This window comes from Rhea americana, unplaced genomic scaffold, assembly GCF_003343005.1.
Source record: "Rhea americana isolate MKP2758 unplaced genomic scaffold, rheAme1 scaffold_67, whole genome shotgun sequence".
NCBI classification, from domain to species: Eukaryota; Metazoa; Chordata; class Aves; order Rheiformes; family Rheidae; genus Rhea; species Rhea americana.
The window spans coordinates 1,158,734-1,172,343 of NW_028186834.1; the positions used below are offsets into that span (position 1 = coordinate 1,158,734).

Below are 13,610 nucleotides of genomic sequence, written 5' to 3' on the forward strand. Positions count from 1 at the left end.
CGGCTAGCTCGCTCTCAGACGGAGTTGCTTCACCTAGCAAGTGACCTCATTCTACATTAGATTTGCCTTTGAAGCGGATTTAAGTCGTCTCCACCCTGAGATAGGCCCGTGGCTGCATGTGAAGTGAGAAACAACCACATCGCTGATCTTAACCAAAATGTTCAGGTCCAAGATGAGGAAAGAAGCCAGCTCCTCTGCACGCTGTAAAACGCGCACGGAAACCGCCCAGACCACCTTGGCGGCGATTTTACATCCTCCTTCCAGCTCCGTAAACGCTCGCGGCAGAGCCGCGGGCCCCGGCAGCGGCGCCCTTTGCTCCCGCGCCCCCCGGGTGCCCCCCGGCGCGGCGCAGCCCGGCCCCGGCGGGACGGACGGACGGACGGACGGACGGGACGGAAAGCCGTACCTTCCCGGCGCGGCACAGCGGGAGCCGCGGTCGCGGCGGGCTGCCTGCTCCGGCGCCGCTCCGGGGACTCCTTTTATGAACCTGGAGCGCCGCARGGAAAAACAACAAAAAACAACAAAAAACGACCTAAAAAAACCCTCCTCCCCCCCGCCCCCGGCCCGGCAGGTCCGCCAGAGGCTCTAACGAGCCCCCATTATCCCGCAACAATGGCGCTTGTTGTGCCGGAGCGGGGGGGGGGGGACAATAGGGCTTTGTGCCGGCGGGAAACAATAGGGCTTTGTGCCCGCCGCCGGCAGCAGCGGGCCGCCCGAGGCCGGCCCCGCCGGCAGGCAGCGCCTCCGTTGTGTGCACAGCCAGGTTCGCGCAAGGGAACGTTGATCCCGTTCGGAGCAGCATTCAGATTTTCTTCTGTACTCTCCTGCGGGAACTATCGGGGCAAACCCACCGCTGTGCCCCGAGGCGGGCGGCCAGAGAGGAGGCGAGAGCAGGAAAAGCAGCTCAGCCGCCCTGGGCAGGAGCCGGCCCCGTGCCCGGCCGGCAGTGGCCAACGTTATTTTTAGTATTAAAAAATAATAATAGCGGGCAGCAGCGTGAGGGTGCAGGGGCTAGAGGCAGCCGTCGATAGCCGGCTGCGAGACAGAGCAGAGAGCGTCGCCCGAACCAAAGGGACCGCAGAGAGGTGTATTTTACTAAATATGAGATGCATTGTACCAAGCATGAGCCGGCTTTTCCGCAGTTTGCACGCTAGAGGGTGGTGCAAGGATGCTTTTCCTCCGCCGCGGCTCCGCGAGCACCGGCCATCGCCGCCGCGTTTCGCGTCGGGGCTGGTTCAGCGTCGAGCAGAGCGCGGCCGACGCGGTGCTCGGCCAAGCGGGAATCTCTGGAAACAGCCACGATTCGGAACAGTCGCTGTGCAGAAAAGCCGGGAGGTTTCCCTGGGGCTCAGCAGTCAAATCTCCTGGCAATTTTTTTCTCCCCTCCCTGGGAAATCAGTACTTATCCTAGGATCTAGGCGAATGTGAAAAAAAACCCTCTCCTAGCCTATTTTTTAAAGGTAAAAATTTCTGGGTTTTGGCAGACCCTGGGGTCTCCCTTGGAGAGGACATGAGATACCCAGCACGTGCACCAGGGATCAAAATGCAGAAGAGCCATGGCAAGAAGGCCAGAAATGGGTCCATTTCAGAGCAGTTTCACAAAGGTTTCCCTGACCGGTGGGGGGAGCAAGGGAGGAATCGCAGGGCATCTCGGACGGGATAATTAATACGGAAAGGGAACATCTSACACCTCTGAGATGCCCGAGAAATGAAGCTTTGATAAATAGCCTGAAAGCAAAGTAATCTTTTATCAGAAGGATAAATCCAGAAAACTGGGAGAACCACTCAATACCTAGGAGGTGAAACATCTTTCTCAAGCCATAAGCTTAAAACGTTGAGCTAAGGCCATCAGTTCAGCCACTTTTTAAGAGCTGGGCAGGGGGACAACTGCTGTGCATTTTAAATTGCACCTCCAAGAATTGCTAGAAATTGATAATTAGATGTCATTAAAARTAAACAGAAGTACTTTTTTTTTTCCAGATACTGCGAGCAGCTCTCCTTTAGGTGCTGCAGATAGATGATTCCCACCCAAGGTGTCYGCAGTATCTAGAGCAGGTACTGCAGGCTCAGTGTATTTTTTCCTCTATTTTTTCCTYGCCGCTTAGCAGTCTCCTCATGGCGACAACAAAATGTCTGTTTTCCAGGAAACCATTTGAGCTTTACGGATTAGCCACGGTAGGCACTTGCAGACTTCCATAAAGCACGCTGACACGCTCCCTGGGGTATTACTAACTTGCCTGAAAAATTGATCAAAACTGATAGAGTTACGGGGCCCGGAGTCCCTTTGCAATCTGCCTTTGCGCTGCTCCGCTCGTACGGAGCCAGCAGAGCCAAGCTGAGCAAAAACACTTGCTTGGCAGGGGGGAAAAAACCAAAACCCACAGCTTAATATTGCTTTTGGTTTTGCACCTTCCGCCCAGCAGGCGCCTGTGCCAGGAGCTCCCTCGGGCCRTGGAAGCGCTCCCTCGCCCTGCGCATTCCCGCGCCGAGCGGCTGAACCCGCCACCGCTGGCGTYAGCGGTTACGAAAGGACCAGCACCTCCCCAAAAAAAAACAAAAAACAAAAAAAAACCCTCAGTAAATTGGATGCTGCAAGATGGTAGCAGCCGGCTTCAAAAATCACTGCAGACTTTCAAAAAGAAAACCGAAGCGTCTCCCCGCAGCGCCCGCTGCCGAGCCCGGGTCCACCCCGCCGCAGCCACCCCCGGGGCCGCTCGCTGCCCCGGCCGAGCCCRCGGAGAGGTTTTCCCGGGAACGTCTCCCAGCCGCAGCGTGGGCCGGAGCTCTCCCTACGCCAAAGCCCGCGTCGAACTTCTGCCTTTTTTCCTTCCTTAAACAAAAAACTTGTGAACGAGCTTCCCTAACACAGGGAAAACTCTTCTTGATCTTGGCACCGTGACGGGTCCGCCCGGGCGTGCTGCCTGATTACGCTCTTCCGGCACCAACAAAAACTTGGTATTACACTCAAAATGAGCAAATGGGATAGAGCGGGGCTTGCGATTTCRCATCTACCGAAAGGTTGGGCTTTCCCCGCTCTCGTGCCCTCGCCCTCCTCCAAGGCCGCTTGGAAACTTCTGCCACGTTCATTCCTGCAGGGCCGTGGGAAAAGCCCGTTGCCCGAGGCGCTGAAACCCCAACCCAATTTCTGCTCCCCGCTGCTGGTAACTAGCAGGAGGCGCCGGGCAGCTCGACTCACAGGCCCTTTCCTAAAAAAAAAGACGAAGAACAACCGCACCGCCCAGACGTGGATGATTAGCGACTCAACCAGAACTAACTTCACAGCAAATCTCGCTTGCTGCAGGACAAATCGCGTCGGCGATGGCGGGAGCCAGAATAATTTCCCGGGAGATGCGGGGCTCATGCAGCAGCAAAGCTCCCTTAACACTAAAAAAATTAACATCCTTTAAGCGCAGATGAAATGAGGAACCACGTCTGCGAGGCGAGCACCAAGATGCCCGCAGCGAGCACGCGGGCGCGAGCAGGGTCCCGCCGCGGGAACCGGCCCGGCGGCGGCCGCCCCGCGGTTGCCTCCGCGCGGAGCCGCGCAGGACGGAGCCGTCRGCTCGCGGCACGCTGCTTCGTTTCTGCTCAAACACCCATTTAATATGCATCGTGTTATAGGGGGACATTTTTATGTCGGGGAAAACACAAGTGCTCTCATAAAATGACTCAAGGGCAATAAAGCATAAATTGTCTTTAAACCTGTAAAAAGGRTTCTGAAGTCACAAATAAGGCATAAAACAATATAGAGCTAGAAAGTGCTTTTTCCTTATTAGGTTTRTCAAAGTAAAACTAGTCTGGCAAGCCACTTCGATCAAGCAAATGGATGTGGGGGGGGGGGGAAGGGAATGGAAATCCTGATTCATATTCATTGTTTCAGTGTCAGTGAGGGAAGAAAAAAGCTTCACTTTAAATGCTTCACTTTGGAAAGCTGAGCTGAAGTTTTACAGACAAAGTAATCAAAGCTGATACAGAAAAAAAAAAAAAAAAAAAAAAAAAAAAAAAAAAAAAAAAAAAAAAAAAAAAAAAAAAAAAAAAAAAAAAAAAAAAAAAAAAAAGCACAGAACATGCTTGACTGCACCAAGCAGCAGCTTTAGGCATGGCCAGAATTTTAATCGGGAGATGTTTTCTCCTAGAGCTCTCAGCACTGGCCCAGCTATCGCTGTTTCTGTCCTTGGCCCACTGCTAATACGCACAAGACCCACCTCGCCCCATCGGTGTATTGGGGGAACGGAGCCTGTCCTGAAACAGGTTACCGGCGTGGGTGGGTTTTTTCGGGGGGAGGTATTAATGGTCCTACCTGCAGTGCCGGTGAAGCTGCACCCGTGACCTCCCGGCACCCCTGGGCCAAGCCGGGCTATCGCCGCAGTGCAGGGGCAACGCGAGGGCGAACCTGCCGGGGCCGAGCGCGGCGCCCGCTCGCTCCGGGCTCCCGGGTTCGTCCCACACGCCACGCCGTCGCGGCTCTTCCCCTGCGACCGCTTCCCGGGTCCGCGCGGCGGCGCGAGACCTGCAGCTTTCCGCGTTTTGAAGTTGTACTTCGTCCTGGTCGTCATCGACACAGCAGCAAGATGATGAAGAGTAAAAGCTCTACCATTATATAGAAAAGTACTCACAATTTTACTACTTGGGAGACTTGCCCCAAACGATTTGTGAGCGGGGTTACCAGTTCATCAGGTCTTTTGGTTTCGCTGAAATGAAACCTCGGCTGTGTGAAGTGGGAACTGCAAAGGGGATCCATCAGTCTCACCTTAGGGAGGGTCGACTCACATCTAGGCAGTGCTCTTCCAGGATATTAAAAATACTGCACGACTTTGCAAAATCCAAAGTTTTTTTGTTCTTTTTTTTTTTTGTCAGAAATGATCCATGTTGTACATACAGGAGTGACACAGGAGAGAAATTCAATCCTTTTGGCCTCTCTGCAGCCTGTTTAGCACTGTGGACAGATTTGTACTCCTCTCAGTTACACCTGGCTTAGGTCCCGTGAGCTCATCAGCACAAATTTTGTGGGTAAATCTTGACAGAGATCAGAAAATGATGACAGTCCCTAACCCTGAAGAAAACAGAACTGCTGGAGAGCAGTGCATGCAAATGTACTCTCTTTCCTCAGAAGAAGATAGTGGTTTTGACAACAAATTGAGTAAAAAACTCATTTGGCATGAAGCAAATAAACCAGGAAATATTTCCAGCTACTGCTTTGCAGTAATAGAGACTACATTTAAAAATAACGTGCGWGGATCTGCCGTATCACGGAAGGGAACCGAGTGACAAGCAACCGTGACGTGACACATCTGCATCACGGCTTTTGGCCACAGTTCAGACGTCACCAGGCTCCAGCGGCTGGTTGCATTAAGCGCACGAAGCCGCTGCTGGCTGTCGGCTCCCCTGGAGAAGCGCTAGCAGCCTCCCAGGGCTGCCCGGCCCTGAGAAAGCAGGGCAGATTTCACCGCTGCGCTCGGGGGGAGCCGTCCCACCCCGCAGAGCTGGAAGAGGGGCGTGGGGCCGGCAGGGAGAAAGGAAATGTCTCGAGTTGCTCTGCTATAACTTGCTTCTGGTCCGGTATTTCCTAGGTCTGGCAGTGGGAGCGACGCAGAGATGGTTCAGCGAGTGCAGCCCCACGGGCCGTGTTTTAGTGACCCTCTCTCACACCTCGAAACTAACTGTTGAACTGCAGCACCAGGAACGCAAGTAGCTGCTGGTGTTTTACCTAGGCAACAACTTCCACAAGCTCTACGTAGTATATCATGGAGGACATAATACCCTGTCATAGAAAAGTTTCTTCTCCAAAATCCTACTTTGAATTTTTTATACAAAGACAAGGCTTTTGAGTCATCAGAGGAAATAATTAAAACGATCCACTAGCCATAGGAAAACCCTCAACGACTTTCTGGACTTTCTGCATGATATTTCATCAAAACACAGAAGATGATTGATTACATTTAAACCTCTACTGTGTCTAGTCATTGAAATTTTATACTTCTGCCCTCARGTAGACCCCCAAAACTCAACCTAAATAAGTTCAGATAGGTTTGGTTTACTCAACGCGTGCAAGGCAACAAGCTTCACCCTGCTGCAGAGCACCCTTCCCAAGGCACGCTCGGGCTCTGGCGCGGGTCTGCGTTATCACCGCAGWTGAGGTGATGTTCTTCTCTAATTCAGCCACTGAATTACATTGACGGGGAATGCAGAAAGCAAAACCAAACTGTGCGACTGAATCACTTTTTGTCACACATTTCGGGATTAACGAATTCATATTTGCAAAGTGTGCTGGACAGCTCTAAGGAAGCAACAGATAATAACCTACAGAGGATCCGATCATCTCTAAGTGAAGTCAGTGGGCATCATTTATTGACTTTGGATCAGACAGATCCCTCCTCTGCCCTCTCCAAATGGGGTTTTGCCTGATGCTACAGCAGTGTCAGGTGAGAGACATTATCTGCAAGCTAAAGCTCGCTAAATRCAATGTTCGGAACTGAGCTAACACAACGTTAGCTGCAATGGAGAGAGAAGTCACGTTGGTCCTTGGTCTAACCCTGCCGGCACGCAGATACCAGCCAGGCGGCACCAAAAAAACAGCAAACTCCCCCCCACACGCACTGCCCCAGCCTCAAAATTAATGCTTGCGCCACTTCATTTGCTTAGTTGTGAAAGCTTCCTCACGTTATTACATTTGAACAGTTTTTGTCCAAATGTCGTATTGGCATCAAACAACTACAATATTCATAACGTGCTGGTGAACTTTCATAAAGCAGAGGAGAAAATTAACATTCTTCTTTATCAGAGGAAATTGCATCTGATTTTTCATTCTATCAAAACATCTCTTCAGAGACAGGATAAATCCCATGAACTGCTTTAACCCATCTATCTGTCTGGAGTCCATTCTATGCACTGTTGTAACAACGCGTGTAATCAAAGCAAATGAGCATAATTACCAGTGAGTGCAAATATGGGGGGGGGGTTGGATTCTTTTCTGAGACATTTCCTATGTGACCAATGAACGTTGTTTACATTTTAAAACAAGAACAAACTGCATTAGCTTGGAAGATAAAAAGGTATATATTAAAAATTCATGCTGAAAGCATCCTGTAGCTATGATTACTCTTACAACTATTCATTCAAATCTATTCTTTTCTTCCCAAGTGTAAACGTAACCAGATTACGAAGTGTGGCCAAATAATAAACCATTTCAAGGGGCAGAGGAGGCTTGTGCTGTTAAGTTTYGTAGTGAGATTTTTCTTTCATTTACCTCTGCCAAGAAGGAACAACCAAAGGCTACGTGCAATTCCATTTATTTAATAATAGTTACTCCCATCTTTCTAGTCCTCGTTATCRAAAAGGGGTTAGACAGATTTCTTTAAGGCAACTTCAGAGCCATAAAACTTTTTAGACTGGTAAAAATGCCCAAACGCGTCACATCGCCCATCAGCACAGACACACTGGGGCAGGGAGACCGCTGCGAGCTGGGGACTTTCCCTCTCTGGCTGACAGAGCAGATTAGGGAAAACCGGGAGGAATTACATGAGACTCTGGTTGGTTTCCACGCCTGACGGAAGCCGGAGGCACGACCCACCRTACGCGTTGCAAGTCAAGTCAGATCACGTCACCGCGGCTTAACGGCAAGGCCCGGTGCACAAGTAGAGCCAGCAGCTAMATGACAGGAACAGAGCTACCTGCCAGCCCGCGGCTCGGGGAATCAAATAATACGTGCACATTGATGGCACTCAACAGCATGCATGCAGACAGACCTTCAGCCGGAGGGTATAAATCATGCACCTGTCCAGGACAGCAGCGCGTCACAGCTGTAAAATCTGGCACTTAATGCTTACAAATTATGTTTTAAACCAGACAGAATCTTAATCTGTCTTGAGGCAAGTTAATACACCAGGTCTCCTGCTCCAGGTTTCAAAGTCCTGAATTATATTGTTTCTTTCCTGCATTACTACTTCCCAGTTGAAAACAACCCCTGACACTGCACTTAAACCACATCTCTCCTTCCATTCATAGGGGAAAAATTAAGTTGCATATTAGGAAAAAATAACTCTTTCAAGAAATCAGCTATGCTATGTTAGCAGCAAAGTATCTGATCTCTGACAGTAAAAAGGTCTGACAGACCTTACCAGGACTAAACCAAAATGGAACTGCTCAATTTTTTTCAAGAAAGGTAGTATTTTCTTTATGAAAGTGGCTGGGAATGCAGGTGCACTTSAGCAAAGAGATTCATGCAATTAGGCTATTCTTGCAGACGTATCAATATGAGCACAAACTAATTCACGGGTCTTTATCTACCTTGCCTTGGAGGAAGTTTTATAGTAGTCTGTTACCAGGGCAAATAAAATTACAGTCGTGTTCTTGGCTGTAGCATCTAGAGTTAAAGTCTCGGTGACGCTTCCTGAGTAAGCAAGGAGGAAGGGAGAGGACTGCAGCTGGCATCCCGCCCTCCTAACTTCGGTGGCAAGCTCCCCACGATGTCAGGCGGTTTCTCCAGGAGGAACGGTGGTTGACTGTACATATCTCACATAAAGGCCTAGATGTTCCAAGTATTTAGTCGCAATGATCTGCATAGATGTGCTACCTGTGCATGCAAATATCCTATTTATCAGCATAATTGAAATAACTGCAGGAATTATGTAAGCACRCAACACTTCAACACTTCTTGGCAATTTGCTTTCCAGTATCTTATTGCAGTTGGTGCTATTCTGCTTCACTGCTGAAGTCTTTAAATGAAGGAGAGAGAATCCCACAGAAGAGAGATCTCAAAGGCTTTGAAAGAGAGTTGCATGTTTCACAGCTATAATATAGATGTAGGAAAAATCTGGCAGTGGCCATTGAAATCAATACTGCTGAAATTAAAGGTATGACCCAGTAAGTGCATCCTACTGTATTATTTGGTTATGAACTACCGGTTATGGTAGGGACATTTGGCAAACTCTTCACCATTAGATGCTGTTAAACACAATCAGACAAATATCCTAACAGTGCTGAATCGGACCAAGATCTCCTTCCTATCCGCAGCAACAGTCAGCACTAGATACTTCAGCCTGAACTTCACGAAGCACTGAGTAGGCAAGATTTGGGATTAATCCTTTCATGTCGTGACTCATTCTGGACTCTGAGAGGCAGGAATTGACTCTGCGCTTTAACAGCTTTAAGAGCTGGGTATCCCTTTCAGCGCATTTATCCGGGGCTCTTACAAGTATCAATAATCTTGGTAACTGTCCAAATATCCAATTCCCTTTTCTGGATTATGTTACATTCTCAGCCTCATTGATCCTGCAGGGCCACAAGCTCCTCAGCTCAACTGCGCAGCTTTATTCAACCCCAAGTTATTGAATACCTGCAATTACATTGCAAAATTTTCATGAATGACCATTTCTGGTTCTAAATTGTGAAGCTTTGCAGTATTGTGTTGCATATTACCATTCCCAGATGAATAATTCTCCATCCCACATCATGTAAAACACATAGTGTATATCGTGTACATACAAAGGTGTTACATGTACACATGAAGCTCTTTCATGATATTGGCAACAATTGCCCCCTGCAGAAATTGATGGTTTTGCAAGCTGTGACTTGAGCCATGACTCTTCAACAGCCATCAGGTCTGCATTGAAGTCGCATCTCCTGAATGCATATTGGGACTATCCCTATGCTACGCTCTAAGAATGGAGCAACATTTCAGACTGAAACACTCTAATAGATACTGCTCAGTTAGGATTAAAAATGAGGCATGTGTAATGCAGCAACCTTGTATAAATCAGTGCACTTCAGTGGTTCTCYGAGTCAAGCTATGCTTTCAGCTCTGAGGCTGGCCCAGGGAAGAGGAAAGYTTCACAGCTTGGCTTGTAACCTATGCCAATATCGAGGGCAATGACCACRTGTTGCACTGTCATTTTTTGTTACTATTACACCAACTTTCCCATGCTAACGACTTTTTGAACAGGTTACAACTGATTTTATTTCTTCATTATTCACAGAGAAGTGTTCTCCTCACATCCTATTCCACAGGGAAAAAAATGTAGATCTGGCAATATTATTCTTAATAACACTGGGCTGTTATTTCCCTTGCAGCCCTTAGCCTCTGTATTTTACTCACAGGTTCAGGACAGAGTACTGTTAAAGAGAAGATGTAGGTCCCCCATGCCACTGAGAAACTCCGGTTCCTGCTTTCTACCCCATAATCGGTTCTGGCTCCGCAGCAGAAAGTGGGGCTAGCAGCGTATCTGCTACGGGCAATCGGGCTCGCGACTGTTTTCTTCTCCGCACCACCGGCCTTTTTCACCACCTAYGCGCTGATATTCTCATGGTTTTACACAGTGAGGAGCAGCAACGCAGCCCCACCAACAGGGCATTCGGTCCTCATCACGGTCTCCCCTCGGCGTGATCTGCTCCGAAGCAACTGCCCTTTGAGACAGGCTACGCAGATCGCTTTGCCTGGCGATAATCCCTTTCCTTCTTTCTAATTACTAGAATAAGGAGTAAAATTGAGCTAAAAGTAAGACCAAACGTTCTCCAGATCTGCAATTATTTTCTGAACTTCTGCGTGTCTATGGTATTTCTTCTACCAATCAACTCAGTACAAAATACCCCAGAACTGTTTGAGAACAGGGTCCAATTCCAGACACAGTAAAACACTAATAATTAATGTTGTTTACACACATTTAATTCAATATACCAGAAGCAATATTCTCACTCTCCTTAGCATTTTATTTGCTTATAAATACAAGCCAATACCACAAGATGGCACTTTCTTACTTGCAACACACACTATTATAAACACTTACCCTCTTCAAATGTTCCCAGATGCTTATAATATGCAACTCTTCAGTGGTTTTGAAACATTTAAAAAAGCAAGACCTTCTACAAACAGTATTTGTGTTAGATGTATATTAAATGAGGTCAGGTAATTAAATTTGAAAAAAGAATTTATAAATATTTCAGATAAGAAAATTTAAATACAAAAGCAGAGTTTGTATTAATTAAACTGAATAACAATTTAAACTGGCCATAATGTATCTACATGGTTCAATTTAATTTAAAATACTTTTTAAACAATCAAGTCCTCTAGCCATTCATCAAAACACCTATCTACTCAACTCTTTAAAAAATATTTTCAGTTAAGAAACCACCTACGTTTTTTCATAACAATCCTTATTCTGTCCTATAGGTGGAAATGAAGCAAAATCATATTCCAGACTAGAAAACAGGATAAGAAGCAATAAACTATAAAAAAACAGAAAATTTCAGTCCCTTCAACTCACTCTTCTTTGCGCTTCTCAAAATGCATGATCCAGTTTTAAAGTCTTTTGAACGAAATGTAAACACTAGAAAACTCATTGTTGAAGTATGTGAAGAATAAAGAGCCCTGCACTAATATAGTGCATAATGATGCCGTGTCAAACTTGTCATTTACATAAATGTCACATTTTCCTCAAGATTGTCATGCCTTTTTTTTTCTTTTTTCTTTCTTTTTTAATAATGCCTTTTGATATCTGGAGATTTTCTTATTTTTTTTATTCCCATTGCTCAACAGGAAGAGATGTGTTTTCTGGTCTTTTCAGAAAACTTAGAGAGGATCCAAGTCTTTGACTCATTCTTTTTTTTTTTTTTTTTTTTTTTTTTTTTTTAATAATGCCTTTTGATATCTGGAGATTTTCTTATTTTTTTTTATTCCCATTGCTCAACAGGAAGAGATATGTTTTCTGGTCTTTTCAGAAAACTTAGAGAGGATCCAAGTCTTTGACTCTTTCTTTTTTTTTTCTTTTTTAATAAAGAAGTGGCAAAATTCTAAGCTTGCAATCTTTCCGTTCTGCCCAGTGTATTACACATCAGGAGATTCCTCAAAAAACTGAGAAGTCTGAGATTTACAAAAAAAGAAAGCAGTTAAGGCAGTAGATGTCTACATTTGGACTTATTTTTTCCTGTTACATGTCAACGTCGCCGTCGTAGGCTAAGGTGAGAGGCTTCTGCTGCGGAGGAGGGCTTTGATGCTGTTTTGTTCTTTTGCTGCAAGGAAAATAAAAGCATTTCAGGAATAATAGTAAAAAACTAATAGTGTATGAAGCTTAAAGACAGAGAAAGCCCCACCCCTCCATGCTGGCTCTTTTCATTTCGCAGTTAGGTGACACTGCTGCGTGGTGGCCCCTYGGGCACGGGGCTATGCCCAGGCTGCTAAGCGTGCAGGATTGGTGCCGCCTGCCCGAGCAGGACGGGTCAGCCCTGCTCTTAGTCTGCAAGACGGAATAAAACAGATCTCCTGTGCTGTCATCTCGGACGACCGAACAAGGAGCGTCTCACAGCGAAGTGGAGCCGCCGGCCGGCTGCAACGGGGATATGCTCATTCCTCCCTTGCAGTGAAGCAGCAATAACTGCTGTCACAGAGACACATACTCACTCACTAGTTTCAAGTGATGGAGAACCAAGTAATGTTATTTATAAAAAATCCTCTATATGCTCCACTTGGAGGTCACAGGGAACTGGTACTTATGTCTTATAAAAAATAAGGAACTACCAACTAGCATTCAAATCTGTTATTTAAGTTTTTAATTGAAGAGAAAGAGAGAATGAGCAGGAAAGAAAATGAGAGAATGAGAAGGGGAGAGAGAGAATAAAGCGATTTTGGATGACGTAAGGTAATGTCACTATCGGGAAACAGCTGTGACTCTCCAGTTCTCAGCTCAGCTTTGCTAGAGTTTTGAACAATTTAGAGTATTATGATTTCTGGAGCTCTTCCAGCTCCGTGGGCTTCAGGGCCGCCTGTGGGCCCTGCAGGGCATGTAGATACTGATGCTTCGTGTCTTGTTGGATGCATCTGCTTAAATATTTAAACCGGAAAATGCGATGTCAACCCTATCAAACCACAGCCCTTGCGGTGGCTGCTGCTCCGGGGGAAGGCAAACATCTCGGCTCGCAGCACAACACACAGGCAGAGATACATGTGGGTTTCAGGATGCAGCAGGGCTTCAGGACACCAGCATCCTACTGCTAACTGTGGCTAGRAATAAAAGCTTTAGAAATGGGGCATGTTTCCTCCTGATGGTCTCGCTGTGAAAAGCTACCTGAGCCGGAGCCCGGAGCTAGGAAGCCACATCTAACCCAGGGCCCCACTGCCTGGGACCTGCTAGGCCATGGGGGAGTCCAGCTCTCCTGTCCCCCCCAGCACCTGATAGCCAAGCCCTCACCACGGGACAGTGCACTGTGTGAAAAATAACATCTTTTCTTTATTTTAAATAATTTCATCAGATGCCTCCTGTTTCTTATGCCGTGGGAAAAAAAATTTCCCCATTTGCCTTCTCTACTCCATTCACGATTTCATAGATCTCCCTTATAGTCCCTTGCCAAATACATATTTCAGCTGAATGACCTTACTCTACCTAGTCCTTCCTTGAACGGAAGCTAGCTTCTAGATCCAATCAGCCCTCTTGTCTTTTTTTTTTCAGTTTTACTTATCTTTTTTTGAAGCAGGTGCAATAAAAGGCCCTTTAATCCCAGCACAAGTCTGAATAAAACCTTTTGATAATCAAAAAAATAATTCTTTCTCTAAATAGACACATATGTAGCCTGTACAGCCACAGTGCTTCTGCAAGATCCTATCAGTTAGCATTTACAATTTT

General features: G+C 46.8%; 2 protein-coding genes across 2 annotated transcripts in view; both read right to left on the reverse strand.

Annotated features, from left to right (window-relative positions):
* Positions 1–526, reverse strand: part of LOC146586633 (carnosine N-methyltransferase 2) — a 12,546-nt gene extending 12,020 nt beyond the window's left edge. Inside the window, exon 1 of the mRNA XM_085320940.1 lies at positions 407–526. The gene's annotated coding sequence lies outside the window, so the exon portion shown is untranslated. The remainder of the gene's footprint in view (positions 1–406) is intronic.
* Positions 527–11,004: 10,478 nt separating this feature from the next.
* Positions 11,005–13,610, reverse strand: part of THSD7B (thrombospondin type 1 domain containing 7B) — a 260,059-nt gene continuing 257,453 nt past the window's right edge. Inside the window, exon 28 of the mRNA XM_085320933.1 lies at positions 11,005–12,003. Within this exon, the coding sequence (XP_085177059.1) occupies positions 11,922–12,003 (82 nt within the window). The 3' untranslated portion in view covers positions 11,005–11,921. The remainder of the gene's footprint in view (positions 12,004–13,610) is intronic.